Genomic DNA, 14,361 nt, shown 5'->3' on the forward strand with positions numbered 1-14,361 from the left:
TTCATATATCATAATTTGTTCAGCCATTCTTATAGGAATAATCTTATGGAAGAATTTTCCACTGGGAGAACTATGAGAACACAAAATAGATAAGCTTCATTCAATATGAATAAGTTTGAAGTAATGTAATTTGTCAGAGAATCAAAATGCAGACTTTTAGCAGCTAATCATCCCAGAAGATAATGGTCCAATGGGCAATGGTAGCCAAAAAGGGCTACCACAAAAGTGGCCGGCATCATTAGGTAATCGATTGAACTGATGTAGAAAATAATCTTACATTCACACCATATTTTTTTGTCTCTAAGATGATTTAAATTTTATTTTTTCAATGATAATTTCTTTTTCTCCCTACGACTTCCCTCCAGTGGAAAAAAAATTTTTTAAAGAACATGCTAATCAAACAGAACAAATTCTCATGGTAACCGTGTCTCAAGATGAAGGCTCATAAGGAGACACGATCTCAAGTTATATGGAGAGTATAAAGAAGATGAATATTGACCGAATTGAAAAGATACTTCTTAGAGCTTAAAAAGCATAAAAAGAAACATTTCATTATACTTACTTTGTTCCCTTTCTGGACCTCTCATCTCATGTGGGCCCTCCTTCCTTTCACCATTGTTAAGCAGGACCCATCCCAACGCCATGGGGAGGGCTTATTATCCATGGCCTCTATCCCCGTCTTACTAGGGAGCTTCTGCTAGGTCCTGCTTTTTTTCTAACGGCCCAGTTCTTGGCTGTTCATCTGTCATTATCTCTTCCTCTTGTGCTGTGCCTGGTACGCCTCCCTTTAGAGTCACTAGCAGCACTTGTATAGCCCCTTTCTTCAAAGGGAGTCCTCGTGGATAATGCATCACAGTGCACCTGCACCAGCTGGTCTCCCCCTCATTTCTGGGTTCATTTAGCCTTCATTCTTCCAACGCCATGGTTTTCCATGACTCCATCGTTCACGGGAGGATGGCATAGGAACATAAGGAAAACCAGCTCCCCTGTTTTCCCAAGGGTAATTATTTGCAGCACTCTCCAATTCCTTTTCATTTGTGATCCTAGTTCATGGTCATTCTCTGCAGTGCCTATTCAAGAAGACAGAAACTGGTAAACTAAATGGGCCTCTTGTCATCATCAGGGCTGCCTCATGCAGTATGTTAGGTAGCAAAAGTATGGAACTCTGTACAATAAGTAGTTGCACAGGCTGAAACATAAATGCTCAGTGCGCACTAAATAATCCATCAGAGATGAAGCAACCAAGACTCGGTAATGGAAACTGGCCATTTTAAGTATAATTGATAATATGTAATCTGCCAGAGGAATTCTGGGTTGGAATATAGCCCACATTCAAGATGACTTCCCTTGTACCCCAGTGGTCATCATCTCCCTCCACAGAAGTGGGTGGGAGTAGAACAAGGTAGCAGAGATGACCGTTGTCTCCCTCTACCACTTCCGATGCTCATCAGTGGGCTCTGCATCGATGTAAACATGCAAACATCACTGTGCCAACATGATGGGCCCCACTTGGAGGTTTTCTTTCAAGGCTGCCAATCATTTCTAGCTAATAGTTTGTGGGGTTTCCATCTTGGTCCTTAAGCTCTCCTTTCTTCTATCCTCTTCAGCATTGGGGTGTTTGCAGAAATGGTTTCTTTCCCCTCATGAAACAGCGGTCAGCTGGATGGCATGTGGTTGTAGTGGTCCTCTGGATAATTTGCATCTTCAGAGGGAAAACATCTTTAAAGAAGTTTGTAGACTCCTTGCTTTTCTGTCCAGTGAAGACTGACAATTTACCTAAAAGAATCCAATAAATTATACAGTGAATGCGGATTCCCATTATTAACCAAAAGTCATTTAAACACCATTTTCCTGTGTATTACCACCTTGTTTCTTTTGGCTTGATAACATTTCTAGATGTTACCTCTTTTGATTTAGAGTAAAATAACTCAATACTACTAGAATTCTAGATTTTTCTTCTTGTAATACAGAACAGCACTCATGGGCAAAACTCTGCTGCTAGGGGGAAGTGTCCAGTTGCAACCAGGGCAGATGCCTGCCAAGTACCCCTGGATTTCCCTCTGCTTTCTCTTGTGGTCATCCAAAGCAGAGTCAAAAAAAAAGACTACATCCAAACAGCTGCTTTGCATTCTCAACCCATTTGTTCCCAACCATAAATGGGGGATGGATCCCAGAAGCCTCAGAGCTCAATGGGATGGGGACCTGAGGGAGAAAGGTGACTGCTAAGACATCATCCCTCTGAGAATTCTGCAGTGTGCTAGGTAGTTACTAGACAGTGGAAGAAAACTAGGTTTTATCACACTTTTTAGTACTATCGGTCAACTCCAAAATGAACAGATGCCTGAGAAAACAGGGAAAATCTGTAGGAAATCTCTGGTACTAAATCATTTGCATGCTGCAAAGGCTTTTAAAGTCAGCACCATTCTAGACATGGTCTTCTCACAAATACGAACAAAATCCATTAGAATTAGTTGACAAAATTCAAACTTTGGTCTTTTTCTATCCATATGAGCAAAAGATAACAATATTTAGGGATCTGTACCATTTGGGGCAGAGATGCAATCATACAAAGCAGTTAGTTTATTTGTAGGAAATAAAACAAAATTCTTGCATCACTTCCTTGCCCTGAGCCCCACATCAACAGATAAGTGGAAATACTTTACTCAATAACAAAAACTTAAGGCCTGAAGTTATTAGTACTCTTGCTGAAACCTATGCAGAATTTGCAAATATTTATGGCATGTCTTCTCTGGGAAAGGAACCATCTTTACAAAAACAAATCCAGTGTTAACCTTAAATTGTTATAAGGAAACCACAGACCCTTTTAATATTTCCCATTCAACAGACTGATGAAACTCAATTAATAGGGAAAACCCCTCAAATTTGCAAAGGATTTTCAAATTTTGTTACTGATCAACCTACTTTAAAATGTTTATCTCAGCTATTAGAATTAATGGAAAACATCAGCACATGGTCACAAAAGGCCAAGAGCCCAGACAGGGGACTTTCTCTGCTCTTTTGGCATCAATTTCCAGATAAGACCAAGTAGCAAGAAAAAGTGAGAGAGGAATCTGAGGGGCAAGAAAAGGGAGCGGAGAGTGGTGGTCAGTCTAAATTTAGTTTTACTTTTTGTGACCTGTCATTTAAATGATCCATTTTCAGTTTCAATTCAATGGCCAGTTAGTGGTTCAAAGTTTGGACCCATTTCAAAGGAATTTTCAGTTCTATCCCAAGCAGCAGGTCACAATGGCAGCCCTCTCAACTGAGGGACATCAGTTTTTTGCATGAGGGTAGGAGCATGCTGCTTAGTTAGAAGTACTCTGGCCTAGAGAACACTCTTAAACTCCTTCCACTTCCAACTGGCTGACCAGAATTAAGCTGGGACAGCAGAGAGATAAACAATCTTCCCCAAGCCTATGAAATTGGTGGGCAGAGGAGAATCACCACAGGATGGATGAAATTGTATGGAGATGTGGTCCCAAGAACCCAAGGCAAGAGGAAACTGTCACTACTGGGTGAAAATAAGCAGTGGGAGGCCCCAAAATGTGTTCTGTAAAGTGATCATTTTCTGTTATTCCTGAAGGAGAAGGTCATTTTTATTATCGTGGTCAAGTTGAAGATTCAGCGACAGCAGAGATCTCCAGGTCACAGGTATGTGAAATTCATTGCATGTCCAACCCTTGTGGCCTTTGCTAAAGTTGTGCAAGTCATATAGACAAAACTAATTTGCAAAGGTGGCAGCTATTGCACAAAAAAAAAAAAAAAAAAAAAAAAAAAAAAAAACTGACGTCAAAGGGCTTAAAGTACGTGACTTAGGATGATTGGAAACCATGAAATAGATTAATTTTGGAAACTTCTCTTTTAACTTCATTAGGCAGCCACTTTTCTGTGTCTACTTGATAGCCCTGTAACAAAATCTAGACCAGGGCTGGCTGTGAGGTGCTTCCCAAAGATCCTTGTAGGAAGAGCACTTTGAAGTCATTTTACCAGTTTCAGAATAACACCTCCTACCAATTTCTCTCAGATGGAAGTCAGGTAGGGTGGAACCAAGATGGAAGAGGAACTAGAAGATGTACCATGAGTACAGACCATTCCCAACACCTCCAAAACGATCTAGGAAATGATCCTGGGCAAATTCTGATCAGGAAATTGAAGTCATTTTTTCAGGCCAGGTCAGAAGAGAGACAGAGGTCTATGGACAATGAGGACAAGGCATAGCCAGGATTGGCTGCACAAAGTGGCTATGTAAGTAAGAAGAGGTCTCATGGCTAGCAAAGAGGAGCCTAAACTTGTTTGGGGGACACAAGCAGGTACAGCTTGCTTGCTACCAGATCCAGGTCCCAGAGCTAACTAAAAAGAGAACATAGGCATGAAGAGGGATGACATTCTATACACTGTATACTGAACATGGATTAAGTTCCTAAGCAAGCAGTTAACTATGTGGCTCAGACCCTGGGAGCAGAGCAGGCTCTTAGTTCCAGTTTCTAGTCTAGGCTGAGGCTGAATAACCAAGGAAAGAGTCCCAGACAAAGAGGAGTTTATAGTGCTCTCATTTTGAGCCACTGGTTCTTTCCAGCAGCAGCCATGTACTACTGAACTCCACACAGGGGCAAGCTCAGACTGCAGGGGGTGGGGGTGGGGGGTCAGTGATCATACTATGCCCTGGATCAGACTATTTGGGGAATTAGCAGGTCTTACATCTGAACTGTCCCTTAGATCCTGGCATAATACTCAAATACTGTAAGAAAACATTAGCAAACCAGCTCAAACATTTCTTCCAGAAGTGTGCAGAATCCCACCCTAATATAAGGTCCAAAGTGAGAAAATAGGCTTGGAAGAATGAGCCAATGCATCAAGAATCACACCATAAAAAAAATATGATGCCAGGGATCCTCAAGACAAAACATTTATAAGCAAAGCCTCAAAGGAAAACACAGCTTGAATATAGGTTCAACTAGAGCTTCTAAAAGATATGAAGTCATTGTGGGGTTTTTCTCTCTAAGTTCAAAATGCTTTTAAAATGGAAAGAAGCCCTGGAAACAAAATTTGGAAGAGAAATGAGAGCTGTGGAAGAATAATTTCTAAAGGGAATTAATAGCTTGGCATTCTGGCATAAGACAACATTCAAACAACAAACTCTCTGAAAATTAGAATAGAGCACAGATGAAAGCTGTTCCTCATAAAGTGCTCTGTCATCTAGTGGTTTCATGCTCTTCCCTTATCTCTGCCTCCTGGCTTTTCGGTTTTCTCCAGATTTCAATTAATGTTCCACTTGCAGCAAGAAGCCTCTGGCAATTCTCAGTTTTTAGTAAAGCCTTCTGAAATTACTGCTAATTTATTCTGTACATACCTATTTTCCTTGTAGTTCTTTGCATGTTGTCTCCCCCTCAGGGGTGAACTCCTTGAAAGCAAGTACTGGTTGGTATATTTTCCGCCTTTCTTTGAATCAACAGTACTCAGCATGGCACAGTGCCTAGCAGGTACTTAATAAATACTAGTTTAGTGATCAGAAATAATAAAAACAAATCTTAAAAATTGAAGGGAAAAAAAACAGAAGAAAATGGAAGGTATCTCACAGCCTTTTACCTAAGAGTCATGATATAACAGGCCACCTGAAAGCCATGACCAAATAAAGGGCCTAGACATCACACTTCAAGAAGTCACCAAAGAAAACTCCCCAGATCTCTTGAGAACACAGAATTTTGGAAGCCCAAAATGATAATTCTCCAAACACCCTTCATAGCCAAAATCCAGTTTCTAGGTTAATGAAAAACAAAACTTGAAAAAGCCTTAGGCACTACATTCTGGTCATAATGACCAACTACAATTTAACAGGACTCAACAACATGGGGATTTGTTTTTCATCTTCTATTTTTGAGGGGAAGGGTAAATTTTATGCTAATTGGAAAAATTTTAATTCAAAAAGAAGTTGGGTGCAAAGCTCAGTAAAGCCAGTGCTCTTGTTGATGCTGCAAAATAGTTCGCAAGGTTATTAGAATTATTAGAATACCACATTCTTGCATATTTGAGACATTGAAGTTCTCCTAGTTCAATGTTTTCTTTTTTACCTGCTGGCTCAGGTTACCACTTCTTTAAAAGGCAGACAGAAATACATGAGAACTTTTTAACTCCTACCCTAGATCATAATTTCTCTTCTCCCTTAACCACTTCTGATTTAACCTTTGCTGGCTGCCTGTGGTTTTAAACAGATTCCCTAACCCAGTTACTGGCAGAAGTGGTGCAGCAAATAATAGTGCTGGGCCAGGAGCCAAGACAACCTGATCAAATCTGGATCAAGACACTTGTAGCTGTGTCCCATAGAAAGTCACTTAACCTTTAACTGTAGTTTCCTCAATCTTAAGATGGGGATAGCAGCACTTCCCTCCTAGGGTTGTTGTGAGGACAAAATGAGATTTTTGTAAACTGCTTATCACAGTTGAGTGGCTGGCATGATGTGAGGAACTTAATGCTTGGCTTCTCCTTCGTTCCCTATCAGTTGCATTGGAAAGGGATTTCAGTACTCCTTTTTCTTAAGGAAAGGACAGTTGATAGGGGAACTGGCCTCAGAAGACATGTTAGGTTCTGCCTGTGACACATATGCTGGCTCAGGGCAAAGGGGCAGATCACTTAACTTCATGGGTAAGCTACTTAATCTCTGAGTGTCCTCAGGCTCTCCATGGCTGTAAATTACAGATGAGCTGCCAATGTGGGTTGGTGGAGAGTATATTCATAATGGGAGTTCCCCACATGGCTGAAATTAAGGTCTGTGATCAGACCCATCATTCGAACTAAGCTATTTCCAATAATTTCATTTCTGAATTAGTTTGAGCACAGCTGAAGTTTCAGAATAAGATGAAATAAGATGGCAGAGTCTGATGGTAGAATTCACCAATCTTTTAAAACTTTGAAGCTGTTGTTTTGTACTGGAGAAAACATACACTTCGTCCTTAGAACTCTGTAATGCAAAGATTAATGATGGGGAAAACCAGTCTGTATTCTAATTCAGGTATGGCAATGGATCCGTCATCAAGCTAGATTAGAAGATGATGAGAGAATGGTGGTGTCAAGGAGTCTCGTTCACAACTTAGTCAAGGAAGTGAAGAATGAACTACAAGATGGTTACTGTGTATCTGAAAGGTCAGTTGGTCTCGCTAAATGCAATCTCTTAAATTCGACTAATCTCAAGTATAAAAAAAAGGCAGTTCACTGATTTCATGCATCTCACAAGAAAGCATAGTATCTTTCTCTATCTCTTTCTAGAGCAAAACAGCTGCTGCACACTGCAACTGAAATATTCCTGGAAATTGTTCAGAAAAAAGATTTCCCTGAATTCATCACAACCTACTTAAACCTGGACCATACTTTTCTGGTATCATCTTCCTACAACCATAGCTTTCATTCCACAGCTGTAGTTGCTATTCATAGTACAGCCCAAACCAAATCTAGGCTGTGAAGAACCAGTGCTTGACAGAGCCAGCAAGTCACCACTGACACAGGAATTCTACTTCACTGGTTATTTGAAACACAACATATTAAAATGTTTGAGTCGCCTATGACAAAATAAAATCAAGTCAAGCCCCTGTGTTCTCTTGAATTGTAGGGTTGGGTTTTTGTTGTTTTTTTAAAGATTAAGTGAGACATTTGGCTGAATGTAAAGGAAAAAGGAAAACAATCAGTACTCTCTCTAATGTCCATGTAGGTTAAATTGACTTGGATTTTCAAAAACTTCTTCAAATCTTAGCAGTAAATTAAAGTATTCGGTATGGATCAAAACACTTCCCCCTCCCCCCCCTTCACTTTGCTTTCCTGCTCTTATTCCTCTCACTGCCCCCACACCCATCCTACAATTGTCAGCATGTCATTCTGAATTCATGAGTGAGTTGAATGTAAATTAGTTACCGGCCCTCAAAGCAAACAGTACACATACACCTCATTTTTAAATTATGTTTTTGGGGTAGTGTCTGGATGTAAAATGAAGGAAGTCAAGGTCCTCAGACCCTAAACAAGTTATGAACTATATCAAGTAAACCTGAAAGAGAATATAAGATTTATTCAATTGTTCCAGTAAAGATTGGGTTGGATTACAATATACACATTGGGAATTTCTCTCTTAAAGGGTGGTAAACTGCAGTAAGAGTTATGAGTAGTCATGGTCATTCTAAGACAATCTACAGCCATTTTTACAGTCAAGACAATAGATGAATTTCAGTTCAATATACAATAGTTTAAACATAATTCACCCCTCCCCCCCATCATATGGCTGGTGCCTCCTCAAGCACCTCATCTGCGGCAGAGGTAGCACACCAGTTCTCTCAACATAGAGAACTTCAGTTGCCAGAGGAGAAGTTTTTCTTTTTCTTTTTTTTAAAACAATAATACATTGCCATCTTTCAAGATGTTCCTGAGACTGGGCCAGGTAATAAAACAAAAAATGGGATTCGGTTTGTACTTTTTATACCATTAAGTTGTGGTTTATAAGTACAGATTAATGGACTAGGAAAAGAGTTGGTCTTTAGCCCAACAGTTCATTTGACAAGAGTTAAAGTCAAAGTCTTCCTGAAAAATCCTCCTCAGAAATGACTTTCTAGAAACTAAAAGTACCACAAAAATGTAAAGTGTATATACAGTCTATTCATTTTTATTCAATCATCTTGTTATTATTTGCTCAGATACTGCAAAGGCCATTAATGAGAGACTGTGGAGCCCAAGGCTAGTTCTCATTGTTTCATAGGTTTAGCATATTAATATTAAGGCTCATTTTCTCAATCAAAACCATTTACATAGCAGGCTTCAATTTTCCCTTAATTAAGATGGGTGAAATCAGTTCACAGTACTAGCTGCCACCCTAGCCTTTGTGGAGAGAGATTGTAATGCCAAGCAGTACTACATTTTGCATCTAGGAATTTTCCTGACACCAGCACTTCATATATATACTACATAAAGCTTCCGTTTGCACCAGCATTAACATATCAATGTTATAACTGTACAGCACAAATTACCTCTGACTTGCACCTGTGTCTCTTTCCATCTGTGTATTTTCACAGAAGCCCAATACCTATTAGTTGAAATATTCACACAACTGTTTTTCAAAACATTTTATTGCATCATATTTGGTACCTTATGTTTGACAACAAAAAGGAAATTACATCTGTAACTGCAGGAATAAGAAGCTGGTCTGTTATTGAAAAAAAATCTTGGGCCCTTTAAAAGTTACAAAGTCTTGGGCTTGCCTGAAACAACTGAGCAAGAAATATATTCTTAGAAATGTAGGGCTTCAAGTATTACAAACCTGTGACACTGTGGAAAAATTCCAGAGGTATCTAAACTGCAGCACTTTTTATTTTTTTCTGCATAACGTGAACAAGGCCTGCTGAGGTTTTTAACTATTAGTCTCTTGATCAGTCATAGAATGGTAGTAAGGAGTTCTGCTCTTTACCTTCAAGCCATGGTGGGTTCTCTCTTTTCACTTTGGGGTGAAAAATTCATACTTCCTTTTTAATTAGTTGGTGCCACATCACAGTGCATTTGGTTCTTGCATTACAGTTTTATTGTTTGGCCAAAACAATGCTGAAAGGCTTGCCCCAGAACAGCAATGTTACTTTATTTTTTCAAGTTTTTTTTTTTTTTTTTTAATTAAAATTGAGATTGTTCTAACTGGTTCCTTCAGTTAAAAACTGTGGTACAAGAACACCAAACTGATCATGTACAGTGAATTTTGGAGACACAACAAGCTTATTGAACACCCTATGTTTCTTAATAATTCTGCTTGGTATCTATTTGTCCCATTCACTACAACATCAAACTTCTGTTGTAGATTTCTCTGTAAATAGTGATTCACATTGCATACTTCCTATGGTCAGATCAACCCCATATCAAAACCAGTCAGATGCTAAAGCCCCAACAACTCTTTGTGCTCAGTGAAAGAATCCAGTGCTAAAACAGCATTTATGCTGTCTGAGATATAGTAATCTCACAAGACAAATTTAAAGTAATATTTCTGCCACACACCTGCTTTGTTAGCTGTAACAGCCTCCAGATTTCATATAAATTAGTTTAAAAACATGGGTGGGAAGGTAGGTATAGGATATGGTAATTTTTCCTCTCAATTTTAGCAGCTTTTTAATTTTTAAGAAACTGAACCTATATCCTGTAATATGTTAGATATTTTATATATATACTTTTTCAGCAGGATAAAAAAACATAAAACACTATTTGAAGGCTAAACGTTGACTCCTTCCATTCTGTGTAAGTTAGAGCAATGCAGCAGGTGCGTGACAAAAATATTATACACTAGATATGGTCCAAAGTCGTTTCGTTTGCTTAAGGGGCTCAAATTTCGTTGGCCAGTTCTTCGGTTTCTGCAGAACTATCTCCATTTATCGTGATCTTGGTGTCTTCCTCATACCCGGGAGGCATGAAAGCCAGAGCGTAGGGGAAAAGCTTATGGCAATTTGCTCGGTATGTTTCAGCAGCTTCTTTACAGTCTCCAAGGCTCCCATCACACAAGGCTCCCAAGGCCTCCATGCATGTCTAAGAGAGAAGGGGAAAGAATGAATTTACAACGTAAAAACAGTAAGTTTCTTTTTTCAACCTCTGAAATACCTCATGAAGTTAACACATTTCCAAATAAAACAAGAAAGGATGCACTTAATACCTCACCCAGCAGCATTCCACAATTACAATATTCCTTAAAGATAAATTATTTCAAGTCTCCTGAATCAGACCTAAACGGAAAGCCAAAGTTTTGAACATCTCTAGCTATCCACTCCATGCCTTTGTCATGTCAACTAATGTACTTCCTTACTACAGTAATTTGCAGTACTAAAGCTTAACAAAGCAACTACTTTTTATATATTCAACATTTTACTCAAATAAAATAAAGACAGAACAAAAATGCATTTCTGAAAACTTGACTTACTAAAAGCACTATGTAACAAAATCAAACCTGACATATGGAACATATGGAACAACAGGAATTACAAAGCAGTTAACTATTTACCAAAAAGCCTCTTTTCAAAGGAGGCAAAATTCATGGTTCACAATCCCGTTTTGAGCCAATTCACACAGGTTTGCATTTTCTCACCTTTTCCTTCTTTCAAAGGCCGGGCAATTCAATTTTCCTTTTCCTTTCTGTCCAAAAGGGCCAAAAGTGGGAGGTTTGTGGTTTTGTTACAAAGAAACCCAGCCAGTCTACCACCCAGGGCTTCAGGATGTAGATCGGATTATTCCCTGGCAGTTCTTTCAGTCACAGATGCCTAAGCCTCATCTTGTTTTCTTAAAACACCGCTTGACACTTCAGTCTTTTCTACATGGTCTCTCTTCTCAGTAGACTTTCTAGCTTAAGCTGGATCCTAACCTTTTAACCTGAATCTGGTTATTGCTACAACATTTGTTCCCACATTATTACAGCAATTTAACTACTAAAGATTGGAACTGTTCCCCTCTTGACCAAACTCTTCTTCAAAACAAACAAACAAAAAAATTTTTGATGATGTAAACTTCTCTGGGCATCTGTTTCTTCTGTAGGTTGAAGAGCCTAAACTACAGTGAAATGGAAAGCTGGTTCCATTTTTGTCACCCAACAGGAAGTATTTTCCTTTAGTATTGTGAATACATGATGAATGTGACAAATTAATAAGACTTAAGAGAGGAAAAACAATTTGAAAACTTATGATTCTATGGTGGATGCTTCTCTGTTAGCTTAATTAATATACTCTGCCTTGCTTTCCTTATACATGTCAATATAAAAATGTTAATCAATACTTGTTCCTATTCTAGAAAACAAGAGTATAAACTGCAATTCAATTACATGTGAAATTCTAAGATATTTTCACCTACATAATGGTACTTTTGGAATTAGTGAACAGTATGTTCTGTTCAAGAATGTAGTTGGATAAAATAAAATGCTAAATGAGATTAATTACAACTGCTAATTGGTCTTTATTCTTGACATTTAAAAACGAAAAGGTAAAATTTTTGTAAGAATTCACAAATGTAAACAATAGAGAAATAAAATCTCTGTATAAAAAACAAAGAATATTCAGGTAGCTCTAAAGAGAGATTGTGAAAAATCTTTACCTGGAGGTTCCTATTAGTTAGAGATTCATCAAGTGTTGTTGCCAACTCTACTGCTCGCTTCTGACTAGAAGGATCCAAGTAATAGACCATTTTGGCAGCTAAACAGGATAAAAGAAACATCTTAGGGTTTTATATTAGGTTAAAACTACCCTCCAACTCCCCAGCTAAATGAGCCAAGGAAAAGAAGGCCAGGAAGGACTTTAACATTGCTCAACCACCTTAAGATTATTTAATGAAAAATAAAAATTTTCTGGTAAAAAATAAGTTAAAAGTTCAGTTTAATAGTGAAGCACACAAAGACAAACAAAACTGTTGCCCTTTTAGCCAGGAACACCCAAGAAAACCAAAAACTCAACAATGCTCCAGCACTTCAGAGACTACACTGTCTCTGCATACAATGACCCAGCTTTGATTGTCAGCACCACTGTTCAGAATAAGCAAAGGGTAAAAAATCCATGTGCACAAAAGTAAATGGATTTAAACATTACAACAGAAATTTTGACTTTACATAGTCTGTAGTCAAATACATTAATACTTGATCCTATTTTTAAGTCTCTGACCCCCAAAACTTGGTATCCTATTGCTTAGAAAGTTCTGAATTGGTGAAGGAATTTGGTAGGAAACATTCAAAAAATTCCATTCCTATTAGATGAAATATCTCTTTCATCTCTCCACAGATCCTCTCTGACATCACCAAGTACTTAGTTCATACACTTACCCAAAAGACTGCAAACTTAAGAGGCAGCAATCAGTCCCAGTAAGAATAAAAGTAAGTTCATTACCTGATAACCTGTGAGGCAATGAATCAAAATTCCTCTTCAAGAAAGTTTCATTAAAGTTCTTTGGGTTGGTTGCTCCAAAAAGCCGGTTTATCTCTTGTTTTAATACTGTTCTCACTGCATCAGGCAGATCTTTACTTTCAGACCCTGCTAATAAAACAAACAAACAATGGAGTGCAAAGTGAGAAATAATTGGTAGTAATCCATGACCTACTGAATGGAGCTAATGGAACACAGTTTTATCTGAAGAGTAGATGCTGTACAAGATTACTTAAGAGTGAGGATCTATGGTTCTTCCTGAGTGGAAACTCTCTCCCCAAGAAATGTGCCTAAAACTTATGGTCTTAAAGGGCTTGCTTGAGATTCCCAGGTAGCTTGGGTCAATAGCCCAGGGTCACATAGCCCGGACTTGTCAGACATGTCCAGCCAAATGACTCTACCCCAAACTGCTTCTCTACTTACCCAGGAATTCAGAAAAGCCTACAAAGGAGGCTCTCAGTTCTAGAACACCGCTGTTCCTCCCATCCTACAACCCAAACTGCATTTATCTCATTGAAGATAAATCCGAGGCACAAAGGGTTAAAGAAACTAACTGGGAGCCAAAGAGTTCATGAGACAAAATCTGAACCAGACCTTCTGGACTTCAGGCCTGGCTCTTGGCAGTTGGCCACATTGCTACATACTTACATTCTACAGATATATTTAAAGGAGTCACACTAGGAGAACTGTGACCTAAGAGAATATAAGACCTTGAAGATTCAATATCACATTTGTTATGTCATTTTCAGTTGTGTTCAACTCTCCATAACCCCATCTGGGGTTTCCTGGCAAAGAAATTGGAGTAGTTTACCATTTCCTTCTCCAGCTAATTTTACAGATGAGGAAGTAAGGCAAACAGGGATAAGTTAAATGACTTGCCCAGAACCACACAGCTAGTGGGCATTTGAGGGTATTCTATCCCAGTACTCTATCCACTTCTCCAACTAGCTGATCACAGCCCATAACAAAACAACCTTCCTTTTAACACTGGGCTCACTGATCATTTGATAACTGAAAATACACACCTGAATCAGAAAAATAAATTTTCCAAGTCATTTGAGACTCTTTCCATTGCCTGCTTAAATGGATTATAGGTAAGTTTTGGAAGATATCAAAAGATCAGATGGTCTAAGATCCATAATTTTCAGATGAAAAAACGGGGTCAGAAGTAATTTGCACAAGATCAGCTTCTATTCGAAAGACCCAATAAACTAAAAGTCAGGTGTACAAACACTGATAGGTCCCTCTTCAGTAACCTGTGAATTCACTACAGGAGGGTCCCCACACGGAGGGCATCTCTCAAAGAAGACAGAACAGTGACATAGCTCAATGAAGATTTAAAGTTCAACCCTTCTCTTCATGATCCCTGGCTATTTAACCTCCACTTATAAAATTTTAGAAGACAACAAAAAAACAAAAGTAAGCCACACTTGCATGTACAGACACTCATGTTTCTAGGATTTGT

General features: G+C 38.6%; 2 protein-coding genes across 2 annotated transcripts in view; one reads left to right on the forward strand and one right to left on the reverse strand.

The window, feature by feature from the left end:
* The window catches only part of LOC123253035 (malate synthase-like), a 53,588-nt gene extending 45,873 nt beyond the window's left edge, over nt 1-7,715 (forward strand). The window contains exons 13-15 of the mRNA XM_044682305.1: nt 3,584-3,651; nt 7,007-7,137; nt 7,261-7,715. Of these exons, the coding sequence (XP_044538240.1) occupies nt 3,584-3,651; nt 7,007-7,137; nt 7,261-7,453 (392 nt within the window). The 3' untranslated portion in view covers nt 7,454-7,715. The remainder of the gene's footprint in view (nt 1-3,583; nt 3,652-7,006; nt 7,138-7,260) is intronic.
* Nucleotides 7,716-8,024: 309 nt separating this feature from the next.
* NAA15 (N-alpha-acetyltransferase 15, NatA auxiliary subunit) overlaps nt 8,025-14,361 on the reverse strand; it is a 70,210-nt gene continuing 63,873 nt past the window's right edge. Inside the window, exons 19-21 of the mRNA XM_044681708.1 lie at nt 12,861-13,007; nt 12,079-12,176; nt 8,025-10,530 (exon numbers count right to left, since the gene is read on the reverse strand). Coding sequence (XP_044537643.1) covers nt 10,330-10,530; nt 12,079-12,176; nt 12,861-13,007 — 446 coding nt within the window. The 3' untranslated portion in view covers nt 8,025-10,329. The remainder of the gene's footprint in view (nt 10,531-12,078; nt 12,177-12,860; nt 13,008-14,361) is intronic.

Source organism: Gracilinanus agilis, chromosome 6 (genome assembly GCF_016433145.1).
Source record: "Gracilinanus agilis isolate LMUSP501 chromosome 6, AgileGrace, whole genome shotgun sequence".
NCBI lineage: Eukaryota > Metazoa > Chordata > Mammalia > Didelphimorphia > Didelphidae > Gracilinanus > Gracilinanus agilis.